Source organism: Copadichromis virginalis, linkage group LG3 (assembly GCF_057382275.1).
Source record: "Copadichromis virginalis isolate Kocher_CV1m ecotype Utaka linkage group LG3, C_Virginalis_male_GT1.1, whole genome shotgun sequence".
NCBI lineage: Eukaryota > Metazoa > Chordata > Actinopteri > Cichliformes > Cichlidae > Copadichromis > Copadichromis virginalis.
The window spans coordinates 7,743,198-7,765,091 of NC_140620.1; the positions used below are offsets into that span (position 1 = coordinate 7,743,198).

Sequence of the window (21,894 nt, forward strand, 5' to 3'; positions counted from 1 at the left end):
GGAGCAAGAGAAACACGACTCCTGTCATCAGGAGACAGCAGTAGAAAAGCATCACCAGAATTAATATAACAATATAATATAACCACCATTGTTCACATTATCAACAGCAGTAGGTGGCATATAAACACTAGTGTTATAAACACAGCCAGAGAAACACTAACATTATCATAGTGAGAGCCAGAGAAGCAGCACAAGAACTGTTAAAAGCACCAGGAGGCACAGAAGCCACAGCAGCTGCAGGATTAACAAACACGTGGAGTAGTGAAACCAGATGGTTCACACACATGTAAGTGGGTGAAGAGCTTGTGCCAACCATCGCATCTCTATCATATGTCTATTATTATTACCATTAGCATTTGCAAATATACTAATTAGACATGGGTTTGTGAAACGGGGGGCGGGGGCTGCATGACATCTTGTGACAAAGACACACACACAACAATAAGATTGTTGATTTGTGTATCTGTGCATTCTCACAGTTTGGTGTTCCAGGTGCTGTATGTTGTTTGTTTCTAATTCCCTGTGTTTGCGATACATCATGTTGTTCTATTTGTGCTCTATCATCTTATTATGTTTCCTTCTATTTTCTCCTACTGATGGTCCTGCTACACATATAATGCATTAACTGACATCGCACTAATAGAAATCAATAAATAAGCAGATAAAAGAAACACATGAACAAGAGAAGCTTATACTGACGTTGTAGAGCTCATCGTGGAAAAGCATTCAGATCATAAACCTGTCTGCAAAAGCTGCCTGACAGGAGGTCAACACACACACACACACACACACACACACACACACACACACACACACACACACACACACACACACACACACACATGTGTCTCATCCACCAACACCATCATGCAGCCGCTGCTGCTGCATGATGGTGTTGGTGGATGAGTCATCCACTCCTCAGCACATGACATCATGAATCACTTAACCCCTCTGTAGGCAGGAGAGCTGCAGCCATTATGCTTTTCTCTCTCCTAGTAACAAGGCTAGGCACCTGACAGATTCGCTTTTTTGTATTCTTCTGTTTTTCTTTGTCATCCTATTTATTTCATGAGCTGAAATTCATTCTTTTTCAGGGTAGCCTACATTTTCACCCTTATACTTCAACCTTATATCCCTCCCATCTGTCTGTTTCAGTTACTGGTTCATCCATGCATCACATGGAGCAAACATGAATCAGTTTGTCACACACACGTGTCAGAAAAGGCATCCAGTGTGAAGTCTTTGCTAAATCAAACATGTGGATTCAAAACAGAGTCGTCTATACCAGATCAGTCAGGGTCCAGGTTAACAGTGATGGTCTCCAATGCCATTGCCCAACAGGTTGCTGGTGAAAAGTGCTGCTGTTGGCTGAATACAATATTGACATAGGAAAGGGATGAGGTGTGATAGGAGGCAGTGAGAAAAAAAGAAAAGGCAGGAGTGTGTAGGTGAGAACAGAGACTAAATGACTAGTAGAGGGGGAGTGCAGACTGATGTGATGGAGATGATGGCAAACAAACGATAAGTCAGGCTTCCAGCATTGTAGCCTCCATTTCTACACAACGTTTCTACAGTAGAATAACTGTGGTGATCGCTTTAATGTGTCTTTGGGCTGGTTTTCAACTTTGTTTGTGTTGAATGAATATGGTTCAGAGATGGTGACACTTACCAAAAAACAGAAGGTGGAGAAGGAGGTGAAAGAGCACAACATGTAATTATTTTTATTGGAAAAATTGAATAATGAGGATGGGCAAGATTAAAAATGAGTATATCAGAAGGACATCTCAGGTTGGGACAAGACAAGAGAGGTTTACATTGTTCAACACGTGCAGAGGAGAAACAAATCATGCTAAATCAGAATCAGAAAACGTTATTGTTCGTTGCAAAGTAATGGAAATTTGTTTTAAACTTGGTTTTCACTGTATAGAAAATAATACAACAACAAAAAACACAATATAAACACAGCATACTGAGATTAATACATAAAAATTATCTCTTTTTTTAAAAACAATATTTTTAGTGCTTTTGCAACCACATACAAAGATTTGTTTTCACAGTAATATGCCGCAGTAGTAAGAACACCCCCCCCTCCCACACACACACACACACCCTCACCTCCCATCCCTGCTCTCACCCAAGCATACATCAAATAAAAACACATGAAATGTGCACACATTAGTATATTATGTGGCATTTATACATATTGAAGGAAACAAAAAGAAGGGAAAAAAACCAAAAACAAAATAGAAATAGCCCAAATGTACCCAATGCCCAAACCTGGAACCCTGTGTCCACATTTCCTGGTACAAATAAAGCATTTTTCCAAATAGGACTAAACCGAGAGAGATTATTCTTAATATTCCTCATTTCTTTTACTGTAAACCAAACTTCAATCATGTTTCAGACTATAGGATTATTTGTTTCTTTCTTTAATTGTTTTGGCTGTGCAGAGTATAAGTACAAGTTTAATGGCATTTTAAGAGAATTTGTTTCCATCCCCACCCAAGAAGGGATATTTTGGGATGAAAAATAAAACATTATTGTCCTTAGTTGAATAGCCAGATAATGCCAGTAAAAGTTGGGGGCATTTCAACCCCCCTGTGTCGAAGGGAAGATGCAACAAAGACAAGCAAATGCGGGGACGCTTCTTGTTCTAAATAAACTCTCTGATTACAGTTTTTTCTGAATGCTTAAACCCTAACTGTGATTCCTGTAGCACAATCTCTAAAACTATTCAGACTTATAGCAAAACCACTCACTGAGTTTGCAAAACTAAAAGCACAAAAACTGCTTTGCACTCAGTTTGCAATTTTGTAACACACACTTTGCAAAACTGTAGGCACAATTCACTGCACAACACTCAATTACCAAATTTCCAACACACTCCTAGCAAAAGTATACACATGTATGGCTATCATTAACACTAATTTGCCAACTGTCTGGCACACTTTCACATGTGAAAACTTTTTTAGATAATTAGTTCACTTTGCAATCAGCCTAAGCACTATAATCCAGGTAAGCTGTGTGTGCGGAGTACAATGGAGGGAGCAGAAAGAGTGAGAAGTAGAGGAGGCCGAGGAAGAGGATGTGGAGGTGAAGAAGTAGGATGAAGAGGACGACAAGGACAAGGAGGAGCAAGAGGAAGACGAGGAAGGGGGAGAGGAAGATGAGGAGGGGGGAGAGGAAGGGTAGGAAGAGTAAGAAATAGAATTGCTGATGACATCAGAGCTACAATAGTGGACCATGTAATCAACCGTGGAATGACCCTGAGGGTAGCTGGCCAACGGGTCCAGCCTAACTCGAGCCGCTACACTGTAGCAAGTACCATAAGGACATCTTGAAATGAGAATCGGTTAGCACAGTCACTTCGCACAAAGATTTGTAGCACTGCCGTATGCCAATGAGAAACACACCAATACCATTGATGTAAAAATACTGAAATTGTTACTTTACAGAATTGCTAGATGACCAGATGCTGGGGGCAGAGGAAGCATGTTCACTGCAGACCAAGTAACCCATATAGTCATTATGGCGATTGCAAATAATCCTATACTTGGAAATAAACACTTGTGTTTGTTTTGATGTGTGTGAATAAACACCAGTACTTGAAGTTTGGATCCCTCTATGCTTATGGATCTATGACAGAAGTATGAGCTCAAACTGACATAGCCTACCTTGTGCACAGAGAAAGCAAAAGCCAGATGTGTTTTGTATTCATACCATCAGTGTGCAGTTGGCGCATTGTGCTTAGTAGATGATGGCTTGTGTGTACTGTTTGATACGGAAACACCATTTTTACGAAGGTGTGAAGAGTTAATCTAGCTGTGTTCGCTTTTGCAAGAGAACTACAATGTTTTGATTATTGGGTGACAGATTTTCTTATTTGTGTGAAGAGTTTTGCAAAATTAGCCAATAGTTACAAAAAATGTGCTTAAGCAATCAGAAAAAACTGTAATGATGCTAGATTGGTAAACAATCCAGTAGGAGGAGCCAGTGGGACATTCTGAAACATTCATTTATTTTAAGACCACTTATCCTTCCAATAACAGATGTTATTATAAACTTATACAACGCTCCAGATCTTTAGAAATTTTCTGTAGAATTGTATTATAGTTAAGAAGCACCACATCTTTTAGTGAAGGAACTATTTTAATGCCTATAAGTGAATTCAGAATTAACAGTAAACCCAGATATATTCTGACTTACGTTTTGACTATACCCTTGTTTAAGTAACATTAATGATGGTTTTGTTACATTTACTTTATACCCTGAGAAGGCCCAAACTGGTCTATTAAATCCTTTTACTGCAGACGCAGAAGTTTTTAGCTTTAAAAATAAAGATTTTTAAAAATAAAATGACATCATCAGCAAATAAAGCAATTCTATGGTCCTGTCTACCAATCTTAACACCTTGTATTTGTCCACTGGTGCTAACACCTATTGCCAAAGGTTCAATAGCTAAAAGGAATAAAGGTGGAGAACCCTGCAGACACCCTCTTTTAATGTCAAATGGTTCAGAAATTATCTCATTAGTTAGAACCTGAGCAACAGAATGACAGCTTGATCCAATGCAAAAATGATTTACCAAACCCAAATCTAACAATGACATCAAAGAGATATGGCCATTTGATTCTATCAAAATCTTTCTCCATGTCAAGCGAGGGAATGGCTGTATCTTCCTGTTCACTTTGATTATGAAGAACGTTGAGGACTCGTCTTACATTATGAAAACCCTGCCTATATTTAACAAATCCATTTTGATTCAATTCAATTTTATTTATATAGCGTCAAATCACAGCAACGGTCGCCTCAACAATCATATGACCCCCTATGAGCAAGCACTTTGGCGACAGTGGGAAGGAAAAACTCCCTTTTAACAGGAAGAAACCTCCGGCAGAACCAGGCTCAGGGAGGGGCGGGGCCATCTGCTGCGACCGGTTGGGGTGAGAGAAGGAAGACAGGATAAAAGACATGCTGTGGAAGAGAGACAGAGGTTAATAACAGACATGATTCAATGCAGAGAGGTCTATTACAGTTTTTTCTGATTGCTTAAGCACATTTTTTGTAACTATTGGCTAATTTTGCAAAACTCTTCACACAAATAAGAAAACCTGTCACCCAATCATCAAAACATTGTAGTTCTCTTGCAAAAGCAAACACAGCTAGATTAACTCTTCACACCTTTGTAAAAATGGTGTTTCCATATCAAACAGTACACACAAGCCATCATCTACTAAGCACACAATGCGCCAACTGCACACTGATGGTATGAATACAAAACACATCTGGCTTTTGCTTTCTCTGTGCACAAGGTAGGCTATGTCAGTTTGAGCTCATACTTCTGTCATAGATCCATAAGCATAGAGGGATCCAAACTTCAAGTACTGGTGTTTATTCAAACACATCAAAACAAACACAAGTGGTTATTTCCAAGTATAGGATTATTTGCAATCGCCATAATGACTATATGGGTTACTTGGTCTGCAGTGAACATGCTTCCTCTGCCCCCAGCATCTGGTCATCTAGCAATTCTGTAAAGTAACAATTTCAGTATTTTTACATCAATGGTATTGGTGTGTTTCTCATTGGCATACGGCAGTGCTACAAATCTTTGTGCGAAGTGACTGTACTAACCGATTCTCATTTCAAGATGTCCCTATGGTACTTGCTACAGTGTAGCGGCTCGAGTTAGGCTGGACCCGTTGGCCAGCTACCCTCAGGGTCATTCCACGGTTGATTACATGGTCCACTATTGTAGCTCTGATGTCATCAGCAATTCTATTTCTTACTCTTCCTACCCTTCCTCTCCCCCCTTCTCGTCTTCCTCTTGCTCCTCCTTGTCCTTGTCGTCCTCTTCATCCTACTTCTTCACCTCCACGTCCTCTTCCTCGGCCTCCTCTACTTCTCACTCTTTCTGCTCCCTCCATTGTACTCCGCACACACAGCTTACCTGTATTATAGTACTTAGGCTGATTGCAAAGTGAACTAATTATCTAAAAAAGTTTTCACATGTGAAAGTGTGCCAGACAGTTGGCAAATTAGTGTTAATGATAGCCATACATGTGTATACTTTTGCTAGGAGTGTGTTGGAAATTTGGTAATTGAGTGTTGTGCAGTGAATTGTGCCTACAGTTTTGCAAAGTGTGTGTTACAAAATTGCAAACTGAGTGCAAAGCAGTTTTTGTGCTTTTAGTTTTGCAAACTCAGTGAGTGGTTTTGCTATAAGTCTGAATAGTTTTAGAGATTGTGCTACAGGAATCACAGTTAGGGTTTAAGCATTCAGAAAAAACTGTAACACATAGTGAGTGAGAAAGGTGACTGGAAAGGAAAAACTCAATGCATCATGGGAATCCCCCGGCAGCCTACATTTATTGCAGCATAACTAAGGGAGGATTCAGGGTCACCTGGTCCAGCCCTAACTATATGCTTTAGCAAAAAGGAAAGTTTGAAGCCTAATCTTAAAAGTAGAGATAGTGTCTGTCTCCTGAATCCAAACTGGAAGCTGGTTCCACAGAAGAGGGGCCTGAAAACTGAAGGCTCTGCCTCCCATTCTACTTTTAAATACTCTAGGAACAACAAGTAGGCCTGCAGAGCGAGAGCGAAGCGCTCTAATAGGGTGATATGGTACTACAAGGTCATTAAGATAAGATGGGGCCTGATTATTTAAGACCTTGTATGTGAGGAGCAGGATTTTGAATTCTGGATTCAACAGGAAGCCAATGAAGCGAAGCCAAAACAGGAGAAATCTGCTCTCTCTTTCTAGTCCCTGTCAGGACTCTTGCTGCAGCATTTTGGATTAGCTGAAGGCTTTTCAGCGAGTTTTTTGGACATCCTGATAATAATGAATTACAGTCGTCCAGCCTGGAAGTAATAAATGCATGAACTAGTTTTTCAGCGTCACTCTGAGACAGGATATTTCTAACTTTAGAGATGTTGCACAAATGGAAGAAAGCAGTCTTACATATTTGTTTAATATGTGCGTTGAAGGACATGTCCTGGTCAAAAATGACTCCAAGGTTCCTCACAGCGTTACTGGAGGCCACGGTAATGCCATCCAGAGTAAGAATCTGGTTAGATACCATATTTCTAAGATTTTCAGGGCCGAGTACAATAACCTCAGTTTGATCTGAATTAAGAAGCAGAAAGTTAGCGGCCGTCCAGGTCTTTATGTCTTTAAGACATTCCTGCAGTTTAACTCATTGGTGTGTGTTATCTGGCTTCATGGACAGATAGAGCTGGGTGTCATCTGCATAGCAGTGAAAATGTATGCTATGTCTTCTAATGATGCTGCCTAAGGGAAGCATGTATAATGTAAACAGAATGTATGGTCGACAGTAACGAACGCTGCACTGAGGTCTAGCAGGACAAGCACAGAGACGAGTCCACTGTTAGAGGCGCTGATCGTTTGGAGAAAGTAATTATTGAAGTGAGCTAAGAAAGATCAGTTGGAGAATCTAATTGGAGAGTCTAAATAAATATCAGCAGCCCTGAAATGAGTCACTTTTTTCGCTAATGGTTAACATTTTATTTGTGACAAAATTCATGAAGTTATTGCTGGTTAAGGTTAAAGGAATGTTTGGCTCAACGGAGCTCTGACTTTTTGTCAGCCTGGTTATCGTGCTGGAAAAAAAAACTATACTGGATTAGTTAGTTTTACTTTTACTCCCTACATTTTTAACCAAACATCTGTACTTTCTACTCCTTATATTTTCAATGCTCCTAACTTTTTGTTTGAAGCATTTCAGTTGTTATTTCACGTCACATTGGTCCTTCATCAACATCAAACCAATCTGAACCTGTAACTCATGAAAAGCAATCCTTTTTGTGTATTAATGACCAGCAGATGTGGCATAAAAAGAGGTAAAAAACAAAATAAACAAACAGGCAAAACTATCAGGGGTTAAAGTGGATGATTTTTTGGTTTGTTTGTTTGTTAGCTCTCAGTAGAAATAATCGTGACGTGATTAATTTCCTCATGATGAATTTTTAAAAACAGATGTTCCTTCCTTTTCTTTGTTCTACTTAGTTGACTCAAGCCGAGTGCATTTACTAGAATTAAAATTTAGACTAAATTAAATTTTGTATTCCCATCTACAAATTTTATTATTACACAAGGTTCACTTTGCACAGCTGGTAGAGATATCCTCAAAAGAGCTACATTTTCACTTTTACTTGAGTAAAGAAGTTGAATCAGTACTTCAACTTTTACTAGAGTATTTGTCAACAGTAGTATGTGTAGTTCTATTTAAGTCTGTACTTTTGCTACCTCTGCTGAGGATCCACAGAATCCACACTCATACGCAGTGAAGATGTAAAACCATTAACAAGATAATGATATACACAAGATGATGCATGCAATTGAAGAAAAGAAAAGTGGAGGAATTAAAAGTAAGCACTTTCTGAAAGGTGTCTACCGTAATGAAATGAATTCCTCACTGCTGTATAATCCATAATTGTAAATGTGAATGGTATTAGGAAATGACCGGGCAAAAGAGGATCTTTGGAGAATATTGTTAGATGTTCAGGTTTTATGCCATTTGTCAGAATAGGTCTAGAGTGTGAATAACGTGGTGGATGGTTTCTTTTACACATTTAAAAAATTCAGTTGAGTCTAATATTGGAAATAGATATAAAATGTATTTAATCCCACACTGAGGGAAATTAGATAAAAAGTCAGAGAAATCAGAGTAAGGTCCAGGTGGATGATAGATAACAGCAGCAAAAGAACTGGCTTTTGAGTTTTCAGGTTTGGTTGAAAAATGCATCAGGCTTTCAAAACTCTGTCTGGTCTTTAGTGTGGAAGATTGCTGCCACACCCCCTCCTCGGCCTGTGCTTCGAGGATTCAGACAGTTAGTGTTTATTCATTATCACTTATGTTAGAGTTTGTATTGTTGATTGTCATTTATGCTTAGAAATATTTAACCATATATGCTTAGAGGTGTATAATCACTTGTGTAGTGATAGGATGTGTGATCTTTAGCAGGCCGCAAAGGCTTGGTGTGCATTCCAGGAATGCACACCTACATCCTGGGAGCATGGGAGAGGTCGTACCTTGTTTAATTGTGTTATGGTAGGATTAACGTAGCTACGTCTGTTCTAGTCTAAGTGCTTTTTGTGTATAAATGAACTGCTGGACTTCCTTACTGTGTTATCTAGGATGAGGGGGGGTCTACCCTCTTCCTGACCAAGGATGTTTGCTTGTGTGCTTTTATGACCCTTTGATCAGCAGTACCTCACACACACACACACACACACACACACACACACACACACACACACACACACACACACACGGGCAAGGTACTCTTTGTGTGTATGTAGACGTCATATGTTAATGAACCTATGCATATTCATGTAACCTAAGGACAGGACAGTGGTACGGGAGAACGGAGGAGAGCAACTGGGGCCAAGCGAAGGAACGGCGTTTGTCCGGTTCTCTCCCGTGCACGAGTAACATGAAGAAGCTTGCCTATCCATCTCCATAAAACCTCTCTTGACATGTCTAGATGACATTAAAGCTTGGTTGGCTCGAAACTTTTTAAATTTTAATAAAAAGAAAACAGAAGTGTTGGTGTTTGGACCCAGTGGTCCCTGTGAGTCCTCCTCTGTTGTTTTAGGATCCCTGGAAGTCTATTTTAAATCTGTTGTTACTGACCTTGGTTTTAAGTTGGACAGTGATTTTAAATTGGACAACCAAATCAGAGCAGTGGTGAAGTCCAGTTTTTATCATTTAAGGCGACTGGCAAGACTAAAATCTTTTCTTTCGAGGCAGCACCTTGAAACAGTGATCCATGCTTTTATTTCTTCCCGCCTGGACTACTGTAACTCACTTTATGTGGGGGTCAGTCAGTCATTGCTCTCACGTCTGCAGCTGGTTCAAAATGCGGCTGCACGACTCCTAACAGGAACTCGAAAAAGAGAGCATATAACCCCCGTGCTGGCCTCTCTGCACTGGCTGCCTGTGTCTTTTAGAGTTAATTTTAAAATTCTTATGTTTGTTTTTAAATGTCTACACAGTCTTGCCCCGCCTTACCTCTCTGAGCTTCTTCATCCCCACATACCCTGTCGGTCTCTCAGGTCAGCTGACCAGCTGCTCCTGGAGGTACCGAGATCCAGGAGGAAGCTCAGAGGGGACAGGGCCTTCTCTATTGTGGCTCCAAAATTATGGAATAATTTGCCCATGCATGTTAGAGAGGCCCCTTCACTGTCCACTTTTAAATCACGTCTTAAAACCCACTTTTATTCCTTGGCTTTTAACCTCAGTGAGACTTAGTTTCTTTTTTAATGCAGTAGTTATTTAATTAATGATTTCACTCTTCTTTTATTTGTTTTTTATTTATATCTCATGTAATTTTATTTTACAGTTCCAATGTACAGCACTTTGTGTCAGCTGTGGTTGTTTTAAAGTGCTTTATAAATAAAGTTGATGATGATGATGATTTGTGTCTTGCTTTGCGGTGTAATCATATTGCCTTCAACGTTCCAGCGAATAGGTTTATGCTACAAACCTATCAACTTACATAATCATCCTGATGTAAACAGGTTTCTGTAAGGTAGAATAATCAGCATGTTGATCAATTATTAATTCATGTACTAACAGGGACTTAGAAGACAGAGAGACTTGCACTGTTTTACTCGTTAGTGCAGTATGTTGTTATATTGTTTTTCCTTTCATTTTCTGTGGATTTTTGTTTTTTGGTGGTCGGGGACCAGACACAGTCTCTAAGGGGATGGGGATTTGGGGGACAACAGGAGGAGAGAAACTGCAAAGAAATTTGTAAGACTGCAACCCTGCTTCCTGCTCCAGAAGGTTACAGAAATAAGAGCTGCTCCATCCAAAGTGGATGGATGCCATCTCTCCTAACAAGACCAGGTGCTCCCCTGAAAATTTCCATAGCAGGCGATAGCTTCAGTGTTGCCTGCTCTGGCCCATGCAAGACAATTCACTACGGTTGCTGGTGTCTCTGTCTTCACGTCTCAAAACAGAATTGGTAATATCCAGTTTTTTCCAGAGCAGAGTAGCTGGTGTGGAGTGGTTGGTCGTGCACTCACAGAAGATTGTCGTGGGGGCTCTTGTCAGGCCTGCATCGGCTAATCCACAGTGTTACTTGTGTGGGTTTTTTCACATAGTTGGGCCCCAATGAGACCCTGGACAAGCACATTCTCTTGGGGCTACATAGGATAAGTGTAGGTTGTCCCAGCCTCAAAGTCCATCCATATATGCATACTGCTGGCCCGCACAGACATGTATGTTGGGAAGTAAGACTGCAGTTCTCTATTGAGCTGCTCATGATTATGATCATACTTCAACCAAATTGGACTGGCACAAATATGGTCCAAGCGAGCACAGTACATCATGCATTCTGGTAGCAGCCCGAGAATGATCTTTACCGTCCTGGTTGAGCAGTTTATTGAATCTAGCACTCTTTTCAAGACTGAGAACACTGATGAATACACAAAGGCAGTCAGTCAGGCACTCAGCAAACAGACAGTAGGGAAAAGCCTATACTGATAATCACTGTCGTGATGTGACAACTGCAAGCTCACCATCAGAAGTGTTCAGCTTTACTTTGGTCACCAAAGTCACACATGTTGCCGACCAAAGTGTCCAGGTTCGATGAGATGACGACTTTGCTGTTGCTGTCTCTCTCTCACAGTCTCTTTGTGTCCAAAATGAAACATTTTTTTTAATAAAAATATTTTTCTTTATTTCTTTATGTGTAGTAAAATAGTAATTGACATGGACATTTACATCCAGCAAACACATATTTATTACAGCGGTTACAATGAGTTACATCTAGAAAGAGCGTTGGTAACACTCATTGCATACATGACGCAAACAGTTAGTAGTAGGTACACTGACGTTTTTGTTTCATTCAGCTTTAAGATTTTTTTTATACTTTTTTCATTGATGCATAAATGTCTTTAAAAAAAGTTATTTTCCAGATGCAAGTATACATAAACGTGCAGACATTGTACCCTCTACTGTGTCTCAGCCCCTTTCTTTATTAATAAGCCAAAAAGAAAAGCATAAAAAAAGCAACAAATCATTAAAAATGACAAAAGTTCAGTTCATTCTTTTTGTTACTCGTAGCTCATGGTTACTTTTTTCTATGACACTTTCAATGCCAAGATGCTGTGCTGATACCTTGATGATGACAAAGATGAACACCAACAAGCCAAAGTGGAAAACCTCTTTTCGATTGGAAAAATAGAAAAAGTAGCAAAAGAAAGTTTTTATTGATGAATTATTATTAGTATCCATGTGAAAACGAAAATCAGGCTGTACAAAGTTTCTTTTTGTGTCATTGTCATTGAAAAATGTTTGGAAATGTGGAGCAAACATAAACATGAGCAAACTGTTAAGATGGTGAGAACATTTGCATTATGCACTTTAGTCTGACTGACCACACAAAGTGCTTCACACCAAACCTTACCATTTTACTCTGTTCTTGCATTGTTTTATTCCCTACACTTACACATTTGATCTGCATTTGACCTGCCTTGCATTCGTACTTTGGCAAATTTAGAACCAGTACATGTATCATGTATGTTTTTCATTGTGGGATTCTCACTAATTAGGAGATTTGAAACTAGAGCCTTCTTGATATGAGGTGAAGGGATGTTACTAAACACTGAACCACCATTACAGGAGAGTTTTCCTATAATCAACATTTGGATAATGGGAAAAATGGGAAAAATAAGCTGAATTAAAACTGAATTTAAAAATGACAAATTTAAAAAAGAACGAATAAAATAAAAGTTTAAAAAAAATGTGTGAAACTGGGATTTCAGAGCACTTAGTGCCAACAACACTTCTTGTAAAATAGAAACTTGTAACATTTACTAAAAAACTACAAAGGCCATCTTGCTTAGAAAAGTAATGTATTAAATGCAAACTGCTGCTTCTAAGGAATCTGTTGAGAGTGACTGAAAATGTAGAATTATTCTTTTGCTTTTAAATATCTCCATGAAAAGATCAGTATGGCTCCACCATTACATCCTCCTCCAATAGCAGGACGTGTAAAACACTGGACTGTTTTCTAGCCAGGGTTTGGCTGAATTTGTTATCACCGTAGCAACAAGGTTGTTGAAGTTATGCAAAAGAATGAGTCATCCAAGCTATTATATTGGTGGTAGTCTGGCTTTTTGATGCATTATGTTTTATTATAAAGAGCTTTGGTGGATATGTGTGAGTATACATTCACAGAAACGTGCTTTCCATCAAAAATTTATCCTTTTATATGAACAATAAAAAACTGATACATTTACATAAACATGTGGTCATTTAAAAGATAATTATAGGGAGTGGCTTTTGATTTCTAAGAGGTGATAGTGAAAGAATGTATGGACACCCTGCCTTTGGGGGCTATTTCCTTCCACTGAGGGGGGACTTTTGGTATCTTTTGGCCAGGCATAATTTTGAGGAAACTATTTTAATTTGATAATTTTCAAATTTTAATGCCAAAACTATCATTCCTGACAGTAGAGCCAACATGGGAATAAATGTTTTCAAATTCATCTGACTGATTCTGAAAAAGGCCTTCGGTACAGGTAACAGCATATTTAAACATCCTCCTTTGTTGGCATTTTAAAATGTCCATATAGAGAATGTTGTCAAGAAAAGTTAAAGGATAGCAAAGGAAATGAGTGCAGTTGTACATCTTTCATCCGTTTTATCCAGACCACCTCTGGGGAAAAGTCTTCTGTGGTGTCCTTGTCTCAATCATAACCAATCAAAATGATTACAGGAAACTTATTACATATGAAAAACCACCTAAATACTTTAACATAAATAAATACACTCTTTTCTGCTTGTGGCTCTTCTTCTTCTCGTCCTTCTTCTCATGTCTGTACTCAGTCCATCATGTATGGCTTCTTCATGGATATCTGCTGTATGTATTTCTCCAGATCATCATAGTTACTGTCTGGCTGCTTTCCAGCCACATAATAATCTGCAGGCGCTGGGGCTGAGTAATACAGCTGCTTCTGCTGAGAATGGATTCTGGGAAGTGGATGTAGTTTGGGGTTGGACGCTGGCTGAAATGTCCAAGGGTACAAAGAGAGAGGGTATCTGGTGTAGTAAGACTTCTGCTGTTGGCCTGTAGGGGGTTTCCTCAGCTTAGGTTGGACCCAGCTGTTGTATCGCCTTTTGGGAGAAAAAGCATAAACATCATCCACTGAATGAGTGAGGAAGTTGTTGAGAGTGAGAGCGGGCTTAAGGATCAAGTAATAGGGTTTAAGTCTGGGTGCAGGAGGAACATAGATGGGGTAGCCTTTGTAGGGCTTCTTCTGGTAGTAGGAAGGATAAGTGTGGGGGAAAAGGGGATAGTGAGGATATCTAGTCCAAGCAGCTTTAGGTGACGTGAGCCAGAGGTCCTGTTTGATCGGCACAGGAGGCTGGGCCCAGATATTTTGATTGCCAAGCTGAGGTTTTGCAGGTTTGTTCCAGAGATCCTCTGATCTTGTTGGATTTTTCTTCTGCAACCAAGTTTTGAGGAAATGAGCTGCTGGAAATGGTTGGTTAGAGGCGGGAATGTCATTTTGATTGCTTGAAATCTGTGATTCCGATGAAAATGGTGAAGATATGGGGGATAAAGGTCGTCGCCAACCTGATATCACGTCAGGCGACAAGTCTTTCTTCTTCTTCTTCTCCACGTCACTGATGATGTCCACCACATCATCAGCAGGGAGGTGGAGCTTGCTGGAGATCTCTATAAGCTTGTCAATGGTCTGAGGATCAATATCGTCTTCCTCTGTGACTTCCTGTTCTTCGTCAGACCTTTTATCCTCTGCAGCGCTGGAGAGAGAAGAGCTGTACTGCTTGTTCCCGTTATTCTGTTTGACCATGTACCGCAGCAGCATGTCTGAGGCAATATCAGCTAGCATCTCCTCCTCCATCTTGGCTCTTTGTGCCTCAGCTGCCTGTCTCCTCATCTCCTCCTGCTCACCTTTGGCCTGAGCCTCCTCTTCCTCTGGACTCAACACCTCCTCATCTTCTTCCTCCTCCTCGTCTGGATCATCATCTTCCATCGTCTGTTCTCTTGGAGCCTGGAGGTCTGCTGAGTTATGATTACTGTCATCAAATTCATCCATAAAATTATCTCCTCTGAACTTTGGGAAGCTGAGAGCTTTCTGCGTCTCTTCTTGCCATTTAAGCTTTTTCTTAGTGATAGCAAGGTCACTGCCTTTATTTATGGGCATGATGTCGTTGTAGCTGTAGTCTCTGCTTTCTCTGTGACTTTGCTCAGAGTCTCCTTCCCTCTTAATGGGCACATTCAAAGCAGGGAATTCCTTCATCATCATCTCAAGACTTTTTAGCTCCTCAGGGCTGAGCTGTTCCTCCTCCTCACTACTGGCTTGATCAGGGCTGGTTGATCCCTGCTGGGAACCAGTACTCTGTCCATTATCGCCTCTTCCATCTGAGCCAGTGGGAGGCTTCTCTCTTGCTATTTCGACTGTGTGGCTTGTAGTACGACTGGTCACCCTCTCGGTCAGCTCCTCTTCTTTTTCTGCTTTCTTCCTCTCTTCCTCTTCCCCCGTTTCCTGCTCCTTCCCCTGTGTCGCCATTAGCAGCTCTAACTCTTGTCGTCCGTCTCTGTCTCGGTCTGCTCCCTCAATCGTTCTCAATTTTCTGTACGAATCTTTGTTTTTATATTCCTCTTTCTCTGCCGTCATCTCTTCTTCCATTCCATCACGCCCCTCTCCTTCGCTCATTTGCTCTGCTTTTGAATTATTCAGTGCCTCTAGTAAAACTGCTGCTAGTTTTTTGGGATCAACATTTTTAAAAAGCTCTTCTTCATGCTCTGCTTCCTCTTGTCTCTGCATTGGCTGGCTTTCTTCACCACCTATATTCCTATATCCAGACACAGTCAGCCCTGACATATGTTGGTATGGCTTGTCAAGGGTGCTGAGAGGATTGGAGGTGGACAGATGGAGAAAGGATGCTGCTGTCAGAAGAAGCAGCCGTATTAAAGCACTTGAGGGATTATGGTATCTAGTCATGGCTAGCCAGAACAGGACTTTCTGTGAGCGGTGAAGGAGATCAGAAATCCCTGGAAAAGAGAAGAAACAGAATCAAATCTTCACTGAGAATGCAAGGATGTATATGTGGGTTTGATGAGTGAATGAGTGAGTACCACATATGATGGCTAAAGCTTGTTTTCTATCTGCAGTTAATCACAACTTTTAGTGTAACCATGACCGTTTCTTCTCCTGGTGCTTGACTAGCCATTCCACTCCTATCACACATATTGCTCCCATGAAAAGATATTCTAAAAAATGCATACTGTGTTTACACTTTAGTAAACCTTTTGTCCCGTTTCATTTTATGAATTTGAAATTAATCTCATTAAATCTGTTACTTTTATTAGATGTCACCAAAAGTTTTGGGAGCTGACACGTAGGGATGGAAACTGATGAGAGCTGAGTGATGCAGATTCCATTGTCAATATCACTTATCAATTATCGATTCTTGTTGGAGCTATTTATTCTTTTTTTATTACTTTGAAGTTTGCTAGGGGTTGTTGTTGATTTACATATATTTTTGGGTTATTCACAAGTTTTATTTGTAGGTTTATACTTCTTTTATTGTTTTGTTTTGTTGTTTGTTTTGTTAAGTCAGCCAGGAGGAACTGTAGGGCCATTTCCTTTAAATGAAGGCACTGGTAAGTGCACGTGGAACTGATAGGTGAGCAAATTTGACGAATCCAAGGAACTGAACATCTCGAGTCCCATCCCTACTCCTAGAGTTGTTCACAAAAAAGAGTTGTAACATAAGTTATAACACACAGGGACCTGAAGTGAACCTGAGAGTTAAAACAATGAAAGTGTCCATTGTCTGCACTTTTCATGATTTACATTTTGCTCTTTGAAGTTTTTTTAAATTCTCCTGTTCTGGTGAACTCTGATATTGTTCCCTGCTCTCTTCTGGCCCACTTGCTAACAATCAACCTTCTTCAGAAGTCCAGCTCCAGTGACAAGCAGTAAGGATCTTGGAGGACTGCACATCTCCTGAAGGTAAAAACCTTTCTCCACCCGCATCCAACCGAATTGTAGAGTTGGGCGGATTGATCCAAATATCGATAGCATCGATACCAGATCGATACTAGCACGATTGGATCAATACTTTGCTTTTATCCTTCAAGTTCAGTATGTAGCCCGCTGAACTGTGTTAATCATTTCTTTGGAAAAACTAAACCTCAAACACGCACTCTGAAAAACGTGCAAACTTTCTGTGCTTTAGATTCAGAATTTTTTTAATTCCAAGTCTCCAAAAACCAAGTTTGAAAACATGAAAAGCTGAAAGGTGTGTTTTGTTGTGTCAGCTAATTATTGTGGAAAGTAACAATCACAGTGGTGATTAAAATGTGTTCAGAATTTGCAAATTGAGAAATCATCTCATAAGTCATGGCAAACTATTCTCCCCCAATTAGCTGCTGAGTAACTTCAGCAATACTGGCCCTGTATTTGCTTTGTATTGGATCGATACCAAAATTTGTAGTGTGGCACAGAAATTCTGTGAATGAGGGAAAGTGTGAACGTGAAATTATGTGACGCTATAATTTGAAATACAATAACACATGAATAACACACAAATCCTGCGTGAAGCAGCCCAGACGAGGTCCTGACAGACATTGACTGATGCGCGCGCGCGCGTGTGCGCGCGCGCGCACACACACACACACACACACACAGGGAAATAGGAAAGTGGAGACAGAACACAAAACAAACAGAAAACAGAAGCTCGCGCAGTGAGGACTGAGGGACGTGACGCTGTGCTCTAGCACTAGAGCAATGTTTCCGTGCAACACTAAGAGCACAGCTGGTTTTCACTTTCTGCGTTTTCGCGTGTGTACCTGAATCTAGTGTAGGAGTAACTAACCAAGGTAGTTATAGTTAACTAAACCGGGCAGAGGAGGCGTGGGTTTTCACGCACGCAAGACGCGCTACCTGCAGTCCTCGAAGATCCTAACTGCGCGTCGCTGGAAGCGGATGATATGTGACTGCTGAATGTTGATTGGTTGACAAGTGGGCCGGAATAGAGCAGCGAGCGATAGCAGAAGCAGAAAAATAGTGAAAAAACGTAAAACATGATCAAATAAATCATCTCTCAATGTCGCTGCTGCTGACGCGCTGCTCTGCTTGGTGCTGCAATGTTGAACCCAGAGTGCAACAAGTGAAATATCTTGAAATCCGCAACAACCAAACCGGTGCGCATTCACTGCCATGCCGTCTTTGGAACGGGTAAGACGTTTATCACACCGAGTCGTTTACACCATCAGAAAAAGCTGCTCTTGTTTTCAGAAGCCACCGCCTGCCTGCATCGCCATGTGCCACATGCAGCAGTTAAACACTGTAAAAATGCGCAGGAACAGCAAACTCAAATGTATTTTCTAAGAATACCTAAACAACCAGTTGTACGGTGAGATTTTTTTATCCCTATTAAAGCAAAACAATTCAAGTTTAATGTCATTTCGTTCTCAGCTAATTACCACAAACCTTTTTGTTTGTTAAATCACCCAACAGTTCTATCAGTATATTAGTAAATAGTTGCTAAAATCCTTTTGTTTTTAGTTGCAGTAAACACACTTCGGAGATACAGGAACAGCATATCCTGCGGTGGAGGCTGGGCTGTGCCAAAAAAGGGATTTCACATGTTCTCGTGTGTTGTTGTTGTTGTTTAATGTCTAATACATGTACTTATATTCGTGAGTAGACTGTACTGAGCAGGATTTATGAAGAGGCTTTTGAAGTGTCTTCATCACTCTGTGTAATTGTACCCATTTTGTCATCAAGCCCTTCCTTTTTGGTTACTTCAAGTAATTTTATCGAACGGTGATGCTGAGATATGATTGGCCTATTTTTGATAGGTTTCAGGTCAACAAGTTATTTTTAACCGTTTAAATGTAATCATTGTTTGGCACAACGAGATGACTCTGTTGTTTGCACTGTTGCAGCAGGTCACAGTTCCCAGAAAAGCAAATAAACATGAGCATACAGCCACCTCAGACTCTGTTCGACAGTAACCTCCCCGCAACTCGCACTTCACATGTAAACAACATTATCTCAGACTAACATGGACGTCAGTGTTATGCAGAGACAAAAGGTTGCCGTTGTCTCTGTGGTTTTTAATGCGAATGTCCCCGCGGTTACAGCTTCAGTCTACTTATTTTACAGTGCAGTTGTTTCAGTCTAGGATATGATTGCTGGAAATGACGATGATTGAGATGATGTGGCTGAAGATGAGAAGTAGGAGGGGTTGTAGGAGCAGACACGGTTGATTATAAACAATGAATTTTGACCACATCAAATAACAATACTTTAAGCTGCCATCAGTGCACAAATCCACTTCAACGTGACGCCTGACTTACGAACCGCCTGCGTGTCCGCAAAATATTGACTGGGGCCTAATTGATTTTTATTCAATAAAATCAATTAAATGTGCCACAGTTTGGGACGAACATAAATACTTCCGATTCATCTACTAAACCTCCTCCAACCCATCACACAGCAGGCATTACCACCTTTTTCTGCATTTTCTATATATTTTGCACATTTCCTGCGCCTCGCTTTGCTTTGACTACAAAGCTGTAGCGTGACATCATAATTTTGTTGCAATATTTCAAACATTTATGAGTATTTCTAAGAACGCTTATATTAATGAGCAACAGTACTTCTTTCGGAGAGCACAAGGTTAAATGCTTTAATGCAAAATAAGTTGCCGCTTACTTGCAGTTCAGTGTGTGCGGCGGGGGAATTCCTGCTTTCCCTCCTCGTCACGTCACACAGCTGCTGAAGTCCTGCAGTCATCCACTCCGTGCTCGTCGTGACGCGTGCCGTGTTGTAACGTGCTGTTAATCCTTGTTACTGTTATTGTTGTATGTCGCAGGGTTTCGGACTCTTCGTGTGCTCCTATCACAGGAGTCAGAACCTAATTCGTGTATTTTCAGGACTACGGACAGAGGCTGCGGCTGTCTTCTACCCCCTCCTTCCGCACACACGTGATCCTTGCGTCAAGGTCCCCATTGACGTCAATAGACTGGATTTCATTCATAAGATTTTTCTGCACCCCACCGACCTTATCTTATCCCTCCTCCCCTATTTTATCAGACCAATTAGCTGCAGTGCTGCTGTTGAATAAACAGAATATTCGTAATTCATGGTGCAACCTCAGAGAGCTGGTCCAAGCTTTCACGGGCAAACCGGAGTGCAAGAGGGAACATTTGGGGTTTTCTTTAGACATAGACACGCTTATTTCTGCGGCTGTCTCACGTTTGTGTGCCATCAGAGCTTAAGGATGCTGTGCACTGGTGTGTGACAATGGAGGCAAAAATAGCTCTCCTAATAAGCCGTGAAAGGGCTCAGTTTTAGTAAATAAATACATTTATTTTTCATGGATCATCATCTCCATCCTTCTGTTCACTGGTGCAATTCTGCATTCATCAGCGTCTCCAGTTTTGTGTTAAAATGTCTGGTTAAAAGTCCACTGCCCTCTCTTAGATATTTCCGCACTGCTACAGCTGCATCATCTGAACCTTTCATTCAGTGGTGCTGGTTTCAGTTATTGTGCAAACGTACAGTTTTTAAGTTTGGGGAAACCTGCAGTCAGCTGAGACATCATCTGTTCCTCCCACTGAAAACATCCAGATGAACAGAATCAACTTTTGGGGAACTTTTCTACTCTTTATTATTTTCATAGTTGCCTCAACTCCCTCTTAATTAATCTTCTGCACTTCCTGTTTCCAAGCGCACGCTCTCTGTCTAGCCAATTCATAGAAGTCCAATTCTCCTTCCATACTGTCCAATCTCACGTGCAACACACTTTTTCTTTTCCACCTTTCTTTTTGCAATGCACGTGCCCTACCAGTGTTCCTGGCTACTTCTCCTTCATCTCATAGACTGTCCAACTTTTTTATTACCACTTTTTATTTGCATAACACCAAGTCACAACCGTTGCCTCACGGTGTCGTTATGTACATTTACTTTTAAACCATTGATATTTGGACTGCTTTTCTCCATCATCTGCCTCCCTTGGTCACATTGCAATAAGCTGTTGATGGCTTCTCATGATGCATCATCATGGATTCATAATCTTCATTTAAATGCTTGCTCACAGGGGGTCACATGATTACTGGAGTTTTCTGTTTTCTTTATACTCTATGTATAGTTTCTTCACCTTCTAATATAAAGTATTTGCTCAAAGAGGCTCGTCTCGTTTTCTCTGTATTATTGTAAAGTTTTTTGCTTACAATATAAAGAGTATAAATCAGCTTGAAATATAAATGTCAAAGAATAAAACTGATGATGTGCCAACTAAAAAATATCCAATCCAATGTTTGTTCAAAACGTATCATCACTCAGTGATCACCACGACTACATTTTCTCTAAATAATACAAGATAAAATTCATCAGTTCTCAAAGTTTAGCTCTGTCAGTTAACCTTTATTAACACCAGGTGAAGAGTTCCTGTTATGAATCTGGATGACAAGCATAGTTTTTGAAAGTCCGTAGACTAGTCTTCTAGTTTTTTGTTAGCAGTTTAATCTCACTGTGGTTGGGCATGCTAGTCTTTACAGGTATCTCTGCAATATATCAATGCAGGAAACCCGCAGTGAGCTGAGACTGAAGATGTCACTTGGATGAAGGACGAAACATTTCTCCATCTGAAAACGCTACGTCCAGATGAACAGAATCAACTTTTAGTGTATCCGCACCAACAATCACACCCAAGGCCAATTTGGAATCACCAATTAACCCAGTGGTTCTCCATCTGTGGGGTGTATAGCTACTGGACGTGCACAACTAGTGAAATGTGAAAATAAGAATGTTTTTTAGGTAAACAACAGTTGTCATTGTTCTGAACTTTACTAAACTTGAAACCTTTTCTTTTA

At 40.4% G+C, this 21,894-nt stretch overlaps 1 protein-coding gene across 1 annotated transcript; it reads right to left on the reverse strand.

Annotated features, from left to right (window-relative positions):
- Positions 1-11,754: 11,754 nt before the first annotated feature.
- Positions 11,755-19,997, reverse strand: vgf (VGF nerve growth factor inducible). The gene is made up of 2 exons (XM_085443598.1): positions 19,733-19,997; positions 11,755-16,056 (listed from the first exon to the last, which is right to left on the reverse strand). Exon 2 carries the CDS (start codon positions 16,004-16,006, stop codon positions 13,859-13,861), a length of 2,148 nt encoding a protein of 715 aa, XP_085299724.1. The 5' UTR covers positions 16,007-16,056; positions 19,733-19,997; the 3' UTR covers positions 11,755-13,858.
- Between the last annotated feature and the right edge of the window lie 1,897 nt (positions 19,998-21,894).